Source organism: Pelodiscus sinensis, chromosome 12, assembly GCF_049634645.1.
Source record: "Pelodiscus sinensis isolate JC-2024 chromosome 12, ASM4963464v1, whole genome shotgun sequence".
NCBI lineage: Eukaryota > Metazoa > Chordata > Testudines > Trionychidae > Pelodiscus > Pelodiscus sinensis.
Genome location: NC_134722.1, coordinates 1,579,057 through 1,596,866, shown reverse-complemented (window position 1 = coordinate 1,596,866; position 17,810 = coordinate 1,579,057). Strand labels below are relative to the sequence as shown.

The 17,810-nt window shown below is 63.9% G+C and overlaps 1 protein-coding gene across 1 annotated transcript in view; it reads left to right on the top strand.

The window, feature by feature from the left end:
* WWP2 (WW domain containing E3 ubiquitin protein ligase 2) overlaps nt 1-17,810 on the top strand; it is a 76,371-nt gene that overhangs the window by 32,769 nt on the left and 25,792 nt on the right. The window contains exons 8-9 of the mRNA XM_075939767.1: nt 2,157-2,373; nt 14,147-14,236. Coding sequence (XP_075795882.1) covers nt 2,157-2,373; nt 14,147-14,236 — 307 coding nt within the window. The remainder of the gene's footprint in view (nt 1-2,156; nt 2,374-14,146; nt 14,237-17,810) is intronic.

Sequence of the window (17,810 nt, the reverse complement as noted above, 5' to 3'; positions counted from 1 at the left end):
TTGGGAAGCCACGTGTGTTCACATCACTTCCCCGGCCGGCCTGTCTGCGCTGCAGCCGAGTGCCCGGGTCCTGGTCCGGTATCAGGTCCCCCTCACGCGCCCGGGGAGGGTCAGTGCAGGCGTTTGGTTAGGGCCCCGCCGAATTCCCAGCCCTGGGAAAAGGGTTCCGCTATCCTGTGTGAGAACAGATTTCTCAGGGGGCCAGTGCTCCTCAAACTGGGTCCTGGACCACAACTGAGTTGTGAGGAGTCACAAGGTTATGGGGGGGGGTTATCTGCCCTTTGGCGCTGCCTTCAGAGCGCGGGGGCTAGGCAGGCGGTGGCTCTTGGCCAGGAGCCCGGGTCTGAAGGCCGCGCCCCATGTGCAGCAGCGCAGAAGTAGGGGTGGCAGTGCCCCTCCCCCCCCTAGTGCCACCCTACTACATTTGTTTTTCCCAATCTGCTGGAAGAACTTGCCCAGTGCACCAAGGCCTCTGAGCCGGTGTTGGCAGCCCACGGAGCCCCTCTTGCAGGCGCTGCCTGGGCCTGCTGCTTTGAGATGTCTGGCGAGAGTAGCTCCCGCCGCAGACGAGGCTGCCTGGTCTGGCGTGTTCCCCCAGTGATGGGAAACTAGTCCTGTGTATTAGAAATGATACGAGTCATACTGTGCTAGTGCCACAGACCAGTGCGGAGCGGGGTCGCCTCAGCCCTGCAGCCGGAGCTGCCTTCCGGGGCCTTGCTGAGGGTCTGTGTGTGACTGGAGCCTGCCAGTCACACTCGGCTTTCACTGGCTTCGCCAGCCTGGAACGACTGATTCCCCCGACATGTATGTCCTCCGTTGGTCAGTCCCCCGACCCGTGCCAGTGCTCTCTGGGTTATTCCTTTAGTGGGATGATAGACCAGTGTGTTATCTTAGGCAATTGTTCTTCAGCCCTGCAAATCTGCTTTATATCCGTGGGCGTCCGCGGACGTGGATGAAATATCTGCAGCTCGTTTTTGCGGCTACGGGTGTGGATACAAAATTTGTATCCGCACCGGGCTCTAGTTACTCGGACAGTCCCGTTCAAACACACTGCATTAGATAACCCACTAAAACAAAGGGGTTTTTTATTAACGGCAAAGGGGGATCTCAAGTGAGCCCAAGGAGTGAGGCGTGAAAGTCAGAAATGGATACGAGGAGAATGAAGTTTCAAGGCCTACGTGAACCAATTCCATTTGAGGCAGAGCAAAGATTCGCACCACATGCTCTAGCCATTTGCTGCCCAAACTCTGAGGTCAGGACCCTTCCCCGTAGTGCAGCACCTACTTCCTGTATCTCTTCTGGTGCAGCGGGGCCCAGGATGGGGAGGAGGTGAGAGGCATTGCTGGGTTTGTCCCTCCCCTGACCAGTATTTCCAGCTGGGTGCGAGGAAGGCCCGTCCCTGCTGGCTGGCTTTGTTTCCCTTCCTGCTTGATGACTCCGTTTACTGCTTAGATGCAAATTGAGCACACGCTTCTTTGTGTGGGATGGGCCTGTTAGCTGGCTGCCGTTTGGCCAGGGCGATGGGTGTGGAACACGTGGTACTAACACCACGCAGGGGAGTCGGTTCACAGACAGCGTTGCCTCACACCACCCGGATAATGCCGGGCAGCAGACTGAAAAGGTTACCTCACAAGCATGCTTCACACGAAGGCTAAGTCGACACGGGCCCCTTGCAGCGCTGGAACTTCCTGGCTCAGGGGTGTGAAGAAACACCCCCATCCCCAGCACAGCAAGTTACAGCGCTGTAAAGTGCCAGGACAAAAGACAGGACTATGCAGCACTTTAAAGACTAACAAGATGGTTTATTAGGGGGTGAGCTTGCATGGGCCAGACCCACTTCCTCAGATCAAAAGTGCCAGGGTGAGCCAGGCGACAGCGCCGGGACCCCCAGTCCCAACACAGACAGGAGGTGCGGGCGGAGCAGCGACTGGCAGAGGAGAGGGCCCCGTTCCGCTCCCCACCTGTGGGTGAGCAGCAAAGCTCCTTTGCAGGGGCCGCAGCTGCCTGGGAGGCCAGGGCGGAGGCCGGTTGCCATCAGGGAGAATGGCCGTGGGGGGAGTCCTCTGCTCCCGCCAGAGGGGGCCAGGCGCAGGTCGGGGCAAGGCCTGCCCAGCTCCCTCCCTCTGCCCTAACCGCTCTGCCCTCTGCATTCCCAGTGAATGGGGACTTGGCGGGGACCACCGACACCGAAGAGGAGCGGGCCGCGGTGGGAGTGACTTCGCCCCCCGCCGCAGCACCGAGCGAGACCCCCGGCTCCACCGCCCCCACCCCTCCTGCGTCCGCCGTCCCTGGAGAGCCAGAGCAGCCGGCCCCAGGCCCAGGCACCCAGCCGCCTCTGGCTGCAGCACCCACCTTGGACGCTCTGCCTCCCGGGTAAGCTCTGCGCCCGCCGGGCCTCGCTCAGGGTGGGCTGTGGCCCGTGGGATGGGGAAGGGGAAGGGCGGCCAAGCCCGAGGGAGGGGGGCTGCTGCTCTGAGCCTGCAGGAGCAGCTGGTGGGAGCCAGGGGCCCTTGGCTGCTTCTCAGACAAGCACCAGCCTGAGCCGCCGGAGCCCGGCCGGGGACCAGTTCCCTGTTGGGCCGCGCCTGGGCACTGACCGCTCCTCCCTCAGCTGGGCGGGGTCACCGTCCATTTCCTAGGCGGGGGGAGGGTTCGCGCCACGGCGGCTTACGGGTGGCAAATGGCGGGTCCCCGGGGAGGAGCAGCTGCCCCCGAGCCGGGCGGCGGGTGCCAGGGCGCGCAGGATCCAGAGGGGTGAGCAGGGCCTGAATGATTTCCAAATAACCGTCAGGGCCCCGCTCCCCTGCCAGACTGGCGGTTGCACAGCGGGTCTGACCCGGCGCAGCGCGTGTGACGTGGAGCCGGGGACAGCGCTGTCCCTGGGCTTCTCCTCAGCCCCGGGCCCTCCCGGACTTCCAGGCAACCACGGGGAGGAGAAAATCGTGGGAGCTTTCGGCTTCCTCCTGTCCCGTGAAAGAAAAATCGTGAGACCCGGTTCCGCCGTCGCGGCCCCCGCGGGAGCCCTGTCAGCGCCTCTCTCTGCCGCCCGCGTCTGCGGACACCCGCTCCCCAGAAGCGCCGCGGGGGACGGGCTGGGTGCTTGCAGGCAGGACGGGGCGGGGGCAGCTCTGGGTGAAGCAGAATTGTGTTGCGAGGAGAACTGCTGCTTGCCTAAAGCTGCAAGCCCATGGCCCGGCCCGTGGGGCAGGGGGGCAGCTGCACGGACGCGCTCGCTGTTTCCAGGACCTTTCCGTTCGGGCCCTCCGGGCCGTGCAGCGAGAGGGGCTTTGGAGGGGAAGTGGCCTCCCGTATCTCCTGTGAAGGGAGCTGTTTGTTTTCCTTGTCGGGGCCTCGCTGGCGTGTCAGTCACAGGTAATTAGGGCGAGCGGGGGGCGGCGGGGTGGGGTGTGAGAGGGTTACTGTTCTCAGGGCTTCAGCTCTGCCGCTCGCCAGGCAGCTGCAAGAGGCCGGGCGCTGAAAAAGGCCTTTATTCCTCTGGCTGCTCAGACTACAGCTCTTCCTCGCGCCCCAGGTGGACGCGGGCCTTGTCTCTCTCCTGGTGCCGGGCAGCCTGCGTCTGGCTCGTGACCAGGGCGGCGCTGGGAGGCGTCAGGCCAGCGCCCGGGTCTCCGTGGGCCACTCTGAGGATGGGCGACGTTGCCATCTGTGCGCGGGCTCAGGGTGCGCGCCTGCTCCTGGCCCTCTCTCTGGATCCAGCGTGTTGCAGGGAGGGAGGCAAATATTCAGCCTGCTCTTTGTGGGGGGTGGGAGGAGGAATGGGCACAGCGCTGCCCCGCCTGTGGCGCCCGGTGGCCTTGGGGCCGCCGTGCTGCAGCGTGGGCTGTGCCCTGGCCAGAGGCCTCCAGGCCCTGGTGCTTGGGCTGGTGGTCGGAGGGACAGACTCAGGCTCAGCTGGAGCGAGCAGCCCCTGGCCTGTGCCCAGAGGGCAGGAGTGGAGTCTGGGGGCTCTGAGCACACCAGGAACCAGACTTGTAGGGCACGAGTGTGAGACCTTCCCCCAGAGGGGCTAGACCGGCCGTGCCGCCCCAGGGGCCTGCCCTGGCTCAAGCGAGGTAGGAGGAGGCGGAGGTCCGTGAGCCGCAGCGGGTGCAAAGGGCTCGTGGGGCAGGCGGTTTCTCTTCGGCCCTGCTTTCGGGAGGCTCGTTTCTGGCTGCCCTGGCCCATTGGGGCGCTGCCGGGAGTGACTCTGGCCAGTGGCTTGCGGCCGGAGGAGCCGGCAGCGGTGCCGGAGGAAGAGAGGGACGGGTCTGAGGAGGTTCTGGCTGGGGAGGAGTGTGGCGCGCTGGTGCTAGTGGGGCTCTGGGTCCTGTCCTGCTTTGCAGGTGCATCTGAGAGCCTCCATGTCTCCCGCTGGCTTAGACAGCCTGCTCTGGGAGCCGAGGCTTTCCCACCCCTTCCTTGGCCCCTGGGTGATCTCCCCTGCGCCTGCTCCCTGCCTGAGCGCTGAGGGGTCTCTGCTCGCCCCGTGCCCCTGGTGCCCGGAGCCTGCGCCTCTCCCGACTCCCACGCGGACTCCAGAGGCCGGGCTCAGGTGGGGTTCTCAGGGCCCCGTTCGGCGCAGGTGGCTGTCTCGCACAGCCGGGCGCTCAACGGAGGCTCATGCGCCCGGGCCTGGGCGTCTGCTCGAGGGGTGCAGGACACCAGAAGGTGGCCTGAAGGCTGCCAGAATCCGCCCCCGTGCGGCCTGGCCTTGCGCTGCGACTCAGTGCCGTGGGGGTTGCTGGGAGGGAGGCAGGGCACGTGTGGGGTTTGGGGGCAGAGCGGGAAGCGTTTGGGGGCTCCATGCTAACGCGGGTTTCCCGGCCGTGAGATAACGGGCTGGGAGGTGGCTGGAGGCAGCTCCTGCATGTGGTTCCTATCAGGGCGGCTGCGGCGCTGGGGCGGGAGGCGAGTGACACGCTGTGCGCACCGCTCTGTCTCGCGCGCACAAAGAGGCACATTATGCTGTCTGGCAGGCGGCACGGCGCTGTGGTTTCTTACATAAGGCAGGGCGTTTTGTTTGGACTGCGGGTTACCTTCGCGCTGCCGCTTCACGCCGGCCCGGCCCTGGGTGTGCGGCGGGGGCCGGCTGCTGAGGCTGACACACACTGCCTGGGGGAAACCTCCACGGCCTTGCTGCTGCCTGCCCCCCCGGCCGGAGAGAGGGGCTTGCACATCCGTTGCCCCCACTCCTGGGGAGTTAACGGCCAGCTTATGCCTGGGCCTGCGGAGTGGGCCCAAGATGCAAACACAGGAGCAAAACCCAGAGCCTGGCTCTGCCGGCACTTCCCTAGGGTGGGATTCTGCTGCTTCCCCCTGCCTCCGTGCTAGGCTAGCGCACGCAGCAAGCTCTGCTCTGACGGCTTTGGGGGGCAGGGGAGGGGGAGGCAGAGCATTCCAGCTGGCCCAGGGAACAGGCTGCAGCCAATTGAAACCCTTTTTTTTTTTTAAATTAAAGTTCATTACAAAACAAATCTGTGAAGGCGGCTTGTCGAGTGCTGCCCCCGGGCTGGCCGGCGTTCTGACGCGGCCGTCGCCACTTTGTTTCGCCAGCGTTATGCAGGGGGGTGCAGGGTCATCCCGTCAATTGGAACCCAGCGGGAAACGTGTGGGGACAATTGGGCGGGCGCGCAGCAGGAGTGGTTGCAGGAGCATGAAGCTGGGCTGCAGTTTGCTGGTAACGGTGGCCGCTCTGGTTCGCGCACGTTCTACCCGTGTGCTCCGTCTTTGGAATCTGTGTCCGACGCCTGTGGTTCCTCTGACTCCGAGAGACCGAAAAGCTGTGTGGGCAGGTGCGGTGCGGGCCACCGTCCCTGTGTCTGTTTCCTCCGCAGCACCGTGCGATCTCTGGCTGCCTCAGCCGCTCTGCTGGCGATGCCCTTTGGTAATTCACTCCAGCGAGAAGACAAGTGTGCTTGGCTGTGAGCCTACAGCCTCAGGTGCCTTTTGAATCCTGTATCCCCAGGGGAATTTTACAGGTGACTGACTGCTTGTTAGATGCCCCCTGTAGAAACTTAATACCAAGCACCTGGTATTTCTTGCATCCAGCCTAAGCTCCTGCCAGCACTGTCATTCTGCAGGGCTCACAGCGACTGCCATCGTATCAGCATGAACAGACTCCACCAGCCAGTAGAACAGAGGGAGTTTACTGCTCCTCCAGGATACAGCTCAGCACAGATGGAATCTGGTTACAGGGCAGGCCTAGGATGCCTCAGCCCCCTTGAGATGGGGGAGCCTGGGCCCCTAAATCCCAGCCTGTTGCTTAGGCTGCCTCCTCCACGATACCAGCCAGAAACTCCCCAACTTCCAGCCCTGCCCCCCAGCCAGGGGCTGCACTCCGCCTTTGTTCCTCTCCCTGGGGGGTAACCGGTCGAACAGGTCACCTCCCTGTCCCATCGGCTACTCTGCTGGGCCGTGGTACAGGCAGCAGCCAGTGGGGGTCACCCGCAGCCCCAGCCTAGCAACCAGCAAGGTACCAACACCACGTCACACAAGCACCTGGTATTTCTTGCATCCAGCCTAAGCTCCTGCCAGCACTGTTGTTCTGCAGGCCTCACAGCACCTGCCGTCGTATTGGCCACGGCTTGCGTTACCGAGCGAGTTCTGTGGCATGCTCCCAGGAGCTGCCTCAAGTCAGCAGCAGCGAATTCATCGCTGAGTGGAATTTGCCTCCAGCCATCCTTCCTCTGATGCCCACTCCCCAAGCTCCTGGCTTGAGCTTCCAGCAGATGCTCTCGTTTGTCATCTGTTCTTCTCGTGGCTCCATCAGCATGGAAGAGAGGCCCTGCATCGGCCCCACTGGGTGGCCCAGGTCAGTTGCCATCGAGACAGCATCGCTGCATTTCTCCGCAGACAGGAAAACAGTGACTGGACCCAGAGCTGCTGCGATTTCCCTCCTTGCAGACCTCAGCTTGGTGGTGTTGGTCTTGTGGGCAGATATTTTGATGCCGGATGTCTTGCCTGGGCTGAAGAGGCTGCGTGTCCCATCAGAACCAAGGGCACCTCCCGCAGATTTCTCCATTTGTTCTTTGCCAGCGTCTGCAGTTTGCAATAGAGACTCCTGTGCGTCAGGCCTCACGTCCAGTCCGGTAGGTGTGGTCGGCCCTTGTGGGCGTAGTTCACGGTCCGATGGGTTTGGCACATCGTTGAGGGCGTGGTTGGGAAGCGCTCTCGGGAGCATGCTGCTCTTTATCACTCTTTAGTGCAGAGGCATGGGTCTGGTTGTGGACTGTGAGGGACCATTTTAACCTGCCTGGGCTCTGTCATGGATTTACAAGTAGCCATTCTACAAAGGAATTTCACCCGCCAGTTACAGAGCGAGCGCAGACTTGGTATTCACCTGCGGGTGGGGCCCTGTTTCCCTGGGCTTGAACAAAGCCACGCACTGGATGCCGCATTATGAAGCCAGCCTGCCCTGCCTTTCACACTGCTAGTATGGGGCATGCATAGCCCATTCAATTGACCCTCGTTAGCCCCGGTCCCACGGCTGGCAGGAATTTCTTTTTCCTGGTTATAAGTGACTTGGCTTCTGTTACTTCTTCTCCAGCTCATGGTCTGATAAGGTTTGGCTGTGCCCACGGGCGCGCACGATACCATCGATCTGTATTTGCTTTGTCTCTGAAGTGGAGTTTCCCATCAGTGGTCTCTGCGTCGGTGTCCAGATGGCCATCGCGTTGATGGATGGCGTTCTGGCCAGCACGAAGCGGTGCAGGTTCAGTTGAAAGGCACATGTCTCTCTGGAGTCTTCCCGCTTTCGCGGCGCTAATTGAGGCGGGATCCGTGAAGGTCTAGTCCACCGATCATAAGCCCCAAGCTTGTGGTGTAGCTGTGCAGCAAGCCTTGTGTTCTGGGGTGTGATAATTTTGGAACTGTTAAGTGCTATCAACACCACGTTGTGTGGCTTGTCAGGAACAGCCAAAGTACAGAAAACGCTGTGAGAACACAAGACAGAAAGCAGCTGGGTTGGACTGAATATGAAACGCAGGCAAAAGCCCAAGGAATAGCCAAGGGAGAGCATATAGATGAAGTCGAGCAATATGTCTGTTTGGCCCAAGCAATTAACAGCTGCCGCGATGAGGCAGGTGAATGACTCGAAGAAATAAAGCTGGCAGGTGTCCGTTCAGTTGTGTGAAGGAGGCCTCCCAAGGAAAAATCAACAAGACATCTCCGCAAACCTCTCCCTCTCAGCGGTCCTGCCGGCAGCGCTGTACAGCCACGGAAATGGCACTGCCGAAGACAGAGGGGCAACCGCCCCAGGGAATTCTGGGGATGTCAAGCCTCGACCGAGTCCCAGGGAAGTGCTCAGACACTCAGCGGAGCGCAGGTGTAGAATGAAGTGGGAAGGCCGGGCATATGCTCGGTTCCCTGACAGTTGATGGACTGCGTCCGGCCCCGACTGATCCCCATGGGAGCTGAAGCGACCACTCGCCAACGAGAGGGGGATGTTTGTACGTAGAGTAACATCCTCGGGGAGGTGAAACTTCCAAACCGTTGTGCGCGTGACTGCCACCCTTGTTTGTCTTGTACAGTGCGTACACTAGAGCTAAATTAGATACAAATGAGAGCTACGTGTTGGTACCAAACTGGGCACTTTTGTTCAGTGAGCGCGTTGACTGAAGCCCACGATGAAGCCGTGGATTGGCCACGCTACCACCAGAACTGACCGGTGAGTAAGTGGCATTGGGTTACAAAGCCCTTCAGGCAGCTACAGAGCGTGAGCCCCAGTGCAGTGCGTGGGCTGTGCCGAGGCCACTGTCTTGGGACACGCCACTGTGTGCCCCCTCCCCGGGAGCGTTCCCTTTGATGCCGGCAGTGCCTCGGCGGCGGGATGGCAGTCCTGCCCGGCGATGCCTGTGGTCCCTCTGGCTGAGAAGACGCTGTTTATTGCATCCTTCACTTTGGTCCAGAGAGTGAGGGGAGACAGGCCCAATCATCGGCCGCATTGAATACGGGGCCTACGGTGCCACCTGCACCCTCACCCTAATTCCTGTCCGAAGAGGCCCCTGCCTTCCATTTGCACCCTGACCACTAGGCTGTCTGGTCTTGTCCACGTCACATTCAGCTCCAGGGACAGCGAGTCTGTTTGAGAGACCAACCGTTTGGGGCGTATCGGTGGAGCCCAGAGGCAGCCCATCACTGCCGCAGGGCTGCGCCGCTGAACGGGGCTGTGGCGTGTGGGCGTTGACGTGTGCGCTTGGCAGCGTGTCCAGCGAGGCCTCGGCACCACAGAATGCTGCGTAGCTCCCCCCCCCCCCCCGCAGCCATTTCTGTGCTTTCGGCACAGGGCTCCCCCGCTCGCTGAGGCGGCGTTTGGTGGCGCGAGAAGTGGGGTCGCCTCTAATGCGCTTGCCCTCACGTCCAGTGCAGATGTCTGTTTTGGCGGGTTTCTGTCCCGGTTCACCGCGAATCCTCCGCCCTGCTCCTGGTCCACTCGGCTGAAGTAAAAATGAAGGTTGGCTTCTCCCGGTAATTGGAGCCCTTCGAGAGGAGCCTCTCCTCACTGACGTTCCTTGCCCTCCCGCCCGACTTCCTCAGAGCCGTAGCAAGAGTAGGTGCTTGGGGGGGGGGTGACTGAGGAGCCCCGACAGCTGCTGCTCCACAGAATGTTCCAGAAGCCTCCAGCACTGCAGCCTGGATCCCACACGCAACTGCTCAGCGTGTGGCCGATCTCGCTGGCCGGGACGTTCCCTTCGTTTCCCAGCTGACAGCGCAGGGGAGAGGCAGCCAGCGTTTCGCTGGTCCGAGACGAGCAGCGGTTCACGGATTTTGGATGGCCCCTTGTCGAAGGTCCAGCAGAAAGATGGCGGCAGGAGCAGAGGGACCTTCCAGCCAGCCCTGATGCTGAGCGTGCCGAGCACTGCTGAGGCGGAAGTCGCGCGGAGGGTCCTGAGGGATGGCAGCGGAACGGGCGCCGGGGTGAAAGCTGGAAGCGGAAAGCAGTCGGCAGCGCCCCAGCGCAGCCAGCACCCCCATTCAGAAATCACGAGTCAGGTTGGCTTAAAACCCAAGAGATGTGTTTTCAGTAATAGATTTGGGGTCTGGCTCTTGCCTTTTGGCTTCTCAGCCTTTCATTTCCATTTCCAAGAGCTTCCCTGTCACCAGGAGGACTGGGAACCTACCCGGATGCAGTGAAAGCCAAGCGTCCCCGGGAAGAACGATTCACGCAGCTGGCGCTCCGCGAAGAATCCACACCTGCCTTTACGAACACTGGCCAGCCGGTGGGGTGATACTGGGAGGTGGGGCTCTTGCATGGTGTGGCCCCCTGGCGGGGAGGGAGGGGTCTGATGGGCGGGGTCTGTTTCAGTTAGGCCCCTCCCACGGCCCAGGCTATAGGCCAGAGCCCGCCTGGAGGAGGGGTGTGGTGGTTTCTCCACCTGTCGCTTGGCTCCCGCTCTCTCTTCGAGCAATGGTGACCACGGCTGCAGGGTGCTGCTTGATTCTCCAGCGCCCGGGGGGGCAGGACTGCGTGAATGACAGCGATGGGGCTGGGGGGGCCGGGCGGGGCCGGGATGGGAGGGGGTGCAGCAGGCCAGGGGGGCAGGACTGGGGGAATGACAGCGATGGGGCTGGGGGGGCCGGGCGGGGCCGGGATGGGAGGGGGTGCAGCAGGCCAGGGGGGCAGGACTGGGGGAATGACAGCGATGGGGCTGGGGGGGCCGGGCGGGGCCGGGATGGGAGGGGGTGCAGCAGGCCAGGGGGGCAGGACTGGGGGAATGACAGCGATGGGGCTGGGGGGGCCAGGCGGGGCCGGGATGGGAGGGGGTGCAGCAGGCCGGGAGGGCAGGACTGGGGGAATGACAGCGATGGGGCTGGGGGGGCCGGGCAGGGCCAGGATGGGAGGGGGTGCAGCAGGCCAGGGGGGCAGGACTGGGGGAATGACAGCGATGGGGCTGGGGGGGCCGGGCGGGGCCGGGATGGGAGGGGGTGCAGCAGGCCAGGGGGGCAGGACTGGGGGATTGACAGCGATGGGGCTGGGGGGGCCGGGCGGGGCCGGGATGGGAGGGGGTGCAGCAGGCCAGGGGGGCAGGACTGGGGGATTGACAGCGATGGGGCTGGGGGGGCCGGGCAGGGCCGGGATGGGAGGGGGTGCAGCAGGCCAGGGGGGCATGACTGGGGGAATGACAGCGATGGGGCTGGGGGGGCCAGGCGGGGCCGGGATGGGAGGGGGTGCAGCAGGCCGGGAGGGCAGGACTGGGGGAATGATAGCGATGGGGCTGGGGGGGCCGGGCGGGGCCGGGATGGGAGGGGGTGCTGCAGGCCGGGAGGGCAGGACTGGGGGAATGACAGCGATGGGGCTGGGGGGGCCGGGCGGGGCTGGGATGGGAGGGGGTGCAGCAGGCTGGGAGGGCAGGACTGGGGGAATGACAGTGATGGGGCTGGGGGGGCCGGGCGGGGCTGGGATGGGAGGGGGTGCAGCAGGCTGGGAGGGCAGGACTGGGGGATTGACAGCGATGGGGCTGGGGGGGCCAGGCGGGGCCGGGATGGGAGGGGGTGCAGCAGGCCAGGGGGGCAGGACTGGGGGAATGACAGCGATGGGGCTGGGGGGGCCGGGCGGGGCCAGGATGGGAGGGGGTGCAGCAGGCCGGGGGGACAGGACTGGGGGAATGACAGCGATGGGGCTGGGGGGGCGGGGCCGGGATGGGAGGGGGTGCAGCAGGCCAGGGGGGCAGGACTGGGGGATTGACAGCGATGGGGCTGGGGGGGCCGGGCGGGGCCAGGATGGGAGGGGGTGCAGCAGGCCGGGGGGACAGGACTGGGGGAATGACAGCGATGGGGCTGGGGGGGCCGGGCGGGGCCAGGATGGGAGGGGGTGCAGCAGGCCGGGGGGACAGGACTGGGGGATTGACAGCGATGGGGCTGGGGGGGCCGGGCGGGGCCAGGATGGGAGGGGGTGCAGCAGGCCGGGAGGGCAGGACTGGGGGATTGACAGCGATGGGGCTGGGGGGGCCGGGCGGGGCCAGGATGGGAGGGGGTGCAGCAGGCCGGGAGGGCAGGACTGGGGGGGCTGGGACTGGAGGGGGTGGCAGTCAGTAAAACCCGTCATTTTATCTTGCCCTTTTTTGTTCCCTGTTGTAATTGAAAACCAAGCAATGGGGACACGGCGCTGTGCTCAGCCAGCGGGGCAGACCCGGCGCGTCCGGGCAGCCAGGGCCCCGGGAGGCAGCAGGGGTAGTCGCGTGCGAAAGGGATGGAGCGCCATTGCCCCAGGAAGCTGCCCTTTTCCGGAAGAGGCTAAAGATCCGCGGAGGAGGGTCTGAGTGTCACCCACAGGCCTGCTGGGGCCAGGCCCTGGCTCCGCTCGTGGCACCGAGAGCCCTGCAGAGTGAGAAGAAGGAGTCTGCCCGGCAGCCGGCTTGTAGTGCGTGCGGGGGCTTCTGGGCTCCAGTGAAGTGCCTGCGGCTGGCCCGTGCCGGCTGGCTCGGGCTCCAGGGCTCGGCCGGGAAGCTGTGTAATTCTGCGTAGAGGTTTGGCCCTGGACCCCGGGCGGGTGGAAGGTTCCAGCCCGACACCAAGCGGCAGGCCTGTCTAAGCCCAGTTGGGGGTGGGGACCCCCGATGGGCCAGTGTGTATTCCACCGTAATCCCACGGCCCGTCGGGGACAGCGGTGGCCGCTCCTTCCCGGAGCCATGAGCACGGGCGTGTACCTGGCGCGGTTCACCCCGTCCGGACGCCTGCCCCTTCTGAGGCGGGAGGAAAACCTGGCGCACGCGTGTCTGGAACGTGCCCGGTTGCAGCCCCTGTTCCGGCTGCACTTTCCCCCTCACCTTTTCATTTACGCACCCCCCACCCATGGCCCCACAAAGTTGGGAGACCGCGTCAGCCGCCTCCTGGCCCTGGCGAAAGCCGCCAAACACAGCACCAGGAGGAGGATGCTGGATGAGGGGGGCTCTGCGACTGGGGGGCCTATTTCTGTTCCTCCCCGGTCTCGCGCCTCCGGTCAGAGGCCCCCTGGGTGGCGTCCGCAGGCTCCCTGGGCAGCCGAGGAGCAATGGGCGCTGTCCGGGGTTCTCTGCTCGGGGTCCCTGTCCGGTTCCCTCGTTTTCAACTTTTGACCCGCACCCTGACCCTGTTTTTCATCATTTGTCCCCCTGGGCCCAGTCGTCCCTCCCGCAAGGCTGGGAGAGGAGCCCCCCCCCCCCCCCCCCGGTTCAAATAGCGGAAGGTTCCAGAACCGGGGTTACGGCCCCGCGTCTCCCCCCCAGTGAAAGAGCCCCGAGCCCCGTGAGCGGGAGTCGCCCGGCGTGGGCCAGCCGCAGGTGTTGAGCGGCAACGCAGACGTAGCCTCGTGGCCAGCGCCTGACCGACTGCTGCTCTCTGCTCGGCGTCCCCTCGGGCGGCGGCAGGGCTCAGCGCGGGAACGCCGGGCCCCCCTTTCTCTCCTCAGTGGCTGCTGCCATCGCCCACTCGAGTGGCAGTTTCCCTGGTGCCTGGAGGCTTCGGGCTCCGTGCGCTGGGCGGTTCCTGCCCCGGAGAGTGGCCGCTTGTCGCTTGCGGCCGGCGGGGCCGCTCTGGGAGCTGGGTGGGGAGGGCCAGGCCGGACGTTGCGGCTGGTCCTGCGCTGAGGAACCTGCCCCCGAGCAGGAGCGACTGGGGCGGCGCTGAGAGAAGCTGAGGTGCTGCCTTGTCCTTTGCTCCCGGGGGGGCTCCTCTGCCCTGAGGTGAGCCGGGCTCCCGCCGGGACTCAGAGGTGCCTCGCGCCGGGGCCGCCATGGGATTCAGGCCTTCGCCCGGGGAGGGCCGGGTGCCGATCTGCCCAGGGTGGTGGCTGAAAGCCGCTGCTGCCCCCCTCCCCAGCTCTCAGCCTGTGTGATGTGCTCAGGTGCCCCCTCCCCATAGCCCATCTGCCAAGGTCCCTAGGAAGCGGCAGCCTCCGCCCCGGGGATTCAGATGGGCCCTGAGAGCGGCCCCCTCGGGGGGGGGCGAAAAGAGGACTTTGGCCTTCGGGGCTGTGCCCTGCATGCCCCACTCAAGCCCCTTGGTAAGGGTGAGGCAGCCGGTGCCTGGGGCTTACCTGGGGCCGTCGTGAGCCTTCTGTGGGCCCCTTCCCTGCCTGGCCCTTCGGGGAGTCGTGTGCTCGGAAGGGAGCCCTCAGCCGTCGGGACAAGGTCTCCTCGCCCACGAGTCATCCTGTCTCTTCCTCTTGCAGCTGGGAACAGCGAGAGCTGCCCAACGGGAGGGTCTATTACGTGGACCACAACACCAAGACCACCACCTGGGAGAGACCCCTGCCTCCAGGGTAAGCGCTCTGGGGTTCCGCGGGCGGAGGGGGCCCGGTGGGCCTGGCGCAGGAGGAAACGGGCAGGGGGAGCCGCGGCTCCATGCCCAGGCAGGTTGCTGCCTCCCGGGGACGTCCCAGCCTGTGCTTGGCTCTCCCTTCCCCTTCCTCCCTCCTCGCTGGCGTCTCTGTTCCATTTCCCTTGCAATCTGAGCGCTGCTTCTCGAGCCAGCTGGCGGGGTGCAGGCAGCCTTCCCACGGCTGCGCTCGCTTCTGTGCAGAGCAACGGCAGAGCCCTGCCGGGGACGCGCTCCTGCGCCTGCAGCCAGGAGGAGAGGGAGCCACCTGAAGAACCAGGTGCCCCAAAGCGAGGAGTTGGCTCGGGCATTGCTGATCCCTGGTAGGGGCGGGCGCTTCTTCCACCCCCCGGAGGTCCCGCAGCACACGCAGGCGAATGCCCTGGAACGAGGCCTTTCCCCTTCCCCGCCTGCGAGTTCAGGCGACCTGCTTTGCACTGCAGCGGTAGCCGGCAGGACCCGCCTGTAGCCCCTCGGAGCCCTGGTTTTCCAGAGGTCCCTTTGGCTCTCTTGCCCCATGGACGCTGCAACTGATAAAGCCACATCACTAGTGCACTTAGACGGGAGACCCGACTCAGGGACCATGCAGTGAAAGCCATGCCCTCCGCCTCAGCCCGCGTCTGTCCTGCGGGGTTGGCAGGCTGGGCCTGTGCAGGGCTCTAAGGCCGGCTGCCTGCCCGTCGGACAGCTGGGAAGGTTGAACTCCTAGGAAGGAAGGTCCGTTCCTCTGTGTTACCAGGTGACGATGGATAGGATCACAAGACGGTCTTTGCTAGGATAACGAGTCTTGTGTCTGAGGGAGAAGCAGTGGGCGTGATATACCTAGACGGTAGGAAGGCATTTGATGCGGTCTCACATGCCCTTCTTATCAGTAAACTAGGCAGATACAACCTGGATGGCGCTACTGGCTGGGTAACCGTTCTCAGAGAGTAGCTCTTAATGGTTCACAATCCTGCTGGAAAGGCAGAACAAGTGGGGTCCCGAGGGGTCTGTTTTGGGACCCGTTCTGTTGATATCTTCATCAAGGATTTAGATATTGGCATAGAGAGGACGCTTATTACGTTTACAGATGATACCAAGCTGGGGGTGGGGGGGCGGGTTGCAAGTGCTTTGGAGGAGAGCGTCATAATCTGACAAGCTGGAGAAATGGGCTGAGGTAAACAGGATGAAGCTTAATAAGGACAAATGCAAAGTGCTGCACGTAGGGAGGAACAATCCGTGTCTCTCCCACAGAATGGGAAGCCACTGCCTAGCAAGGAGCACGGCAGAAAGGGAACTAGGGTCAGAGTGGACCACAAGCTAAATAGGAGTCAACAGTGTGACACTGTTGCAAGAAAAGCAAACGTGATTCTGGGCTGCATGAACAGGAGCGTTGTGAGCAGGACACGAGAAGTCATTCTTCCGCTCTGCTCTGCGCTGATTAGGCCTCAGTTGGAGTACAGGCAGTCCCCAGGTTACGTACAAGATAGGGACTGCAGGTTTGTTCTTAAGTTGAATTTGTATGTAAGTTGGAACTGGTACATATTGTAGGGGAAACTCTAGCCAAACATTTCTCCAGAGCTCAGTTTTATTCTCCCACACCTCACTTCCCTCAGTCCTTTATTCCCAAGCTGAGGTGTCTGCTGAGAAAAGCCGCTCTGCGTCTCCCTGGTCTGCTGGGGGGGGGGCGCTAGCTTCGCGTCTCCCTGGTCTGCTGGGGGGGGGCGCTAGCTTCGCGTCTCCCTGGTCTGCTGGGGGGGCGCTAGCTCCGCGTCTCCCTGGTCTGCTGGGGGGGGGCTGCGCTAGCTTCGCGTCTCCCTGGTCTGCTGGGGGGGGGGGGGCGCTAGCTCCGTGTCTCCCTGGTCTGCTGGGGGGGGGGGGGGCGCTAGCTTCGCGTCTCCCTGGTCTGCTGGGGGGGGGGGCGCTAGCTCCGTGTCTCCCTGGTCTGCTGGGGGGGGGGGGCGCTAGCTCCGCGTCTCCCTGGTCTGCTGGGGGGGGGGGCGCTAGCTCCGCGTCTCCCTGGTCTGCTGGGGGGGGGGCGCTAGCTCCGCGTCTCCCTGGTCTGCTGGGGGGGGGGCTAGTTTCGCGTCTCCCTGGTCTGCTGGGGGGGGGGGCGCTAGCTTCGCGTCTCCCTGGTCTGCTGGGGGGGGGCGCGCTAGCTTCGCGTCTCCCTGGTCTGCTGGGGGGGGGGAGGCGCTAGCTTCGCGTCTCCCTGGTCTGCTGGGGGGGGGGAGGCGCTAGCTTCGCGTCTCCCTGGTCTGCTGGGGGGAAGCAGCTAATGTGGGGTTGCCTCACCCCGTTTGTAAGTCGGGATCTGATGTAAGTCGGATCCATGTAACCCGGGGACTGCCTGAATTGTGTCCAGTTCTGGGCACCACATTGAAGGAAAGATGTGGAGAAATTAGAGAAGATCCAGAGAAGAGCAACAAAACTGATGACAGGTCTAGAGGACATGCCCTAAGAGGGACTAAACGAATTGGGCTTGTTTAGTTTGGAAAGGAGAAGACTGAGGGGGGACATGATAGCGGTTTTCAAGTATCTAAAAGGGGGTCACAAGGAGGAGGGAGATAAATTGTTCTCCTCGGCCTCTGAGGAAGGACAAGCAGCAATGGGCTTAAACTGCAGCAAGGGAGGTTGAGGTTGGACATTAGGGAAAAGTTCCCAAATGTCAGGGTGGTCAAACACTGGAATAAGTTGCCTGGGGAGGTTGTGGAATCTCCATCCCTGGAGATATGGAAGAGCAGGTGGGACAGACGCCCGTCAGGGATGGTCAGACGGTGCTGGGTCCTGCTGTGAGGGCAGGGGCTGGACTCGATGACTCTCAAGGGCCCTGCCAGTTCTTCTGCGCTAGGATTCTCTGGGAAACCATGGCCAGGACTCTGCCCCTGGCAGAAACCGCTCAGGGGACCCCCAGAGGGTGGCTAAGAGACAGTAGCCAGGCACGCTCCCGCGCCTCAGACGGGCTGAGTGGTCTGGCCTGCAGGGGGGGCTGTAGCAGCAGGGCCAGCGAGGGAGCCACGGAAACCAGCGCTGAGCGTCTGGGCGTCCGCCTAGGAGAGTCAGGAGCCGCTCAGCAGAGCGCCTGCAGCCCGTGTGCCTGTGGGTGGTGCACGTCCGCACATGCCTCGGTGCACCTAACAACGTTTATTCTGCACGTGGATGGAAAACTGGGACGGAGCGCTGCCTGAGAGCCCGTCACACACCGAGCTTCCCGCTTCCTCAGGCCCTGCTCGGTCACGCCCGCAGCCTTCCTCCGGCTGGGCCGCAGGCTCCTTGTGCCAGAGGCGCCAGCGGCACTGGGAGCTTTCCGCTCTCCCTGGCCCGTCTCCGTCCCGCCCCGGCATCCCTCCAGTGCCCGGGGCCCCTCTGCCCCCCCAGGGCTCCGGGCTCAGAGCCACTTGTGAGCGAGGCTGCTTCGGGGCCGGGGGCGCTGCGAGGCAAAGTGGGGAGCGCTGCCCCCCCTTTCCAGCCCCGCACGGAGTGTGCTAGGCTGAGCCCCGGGGAGACCCCCCCAGGACCCGCAGCACACCTGAAGACAG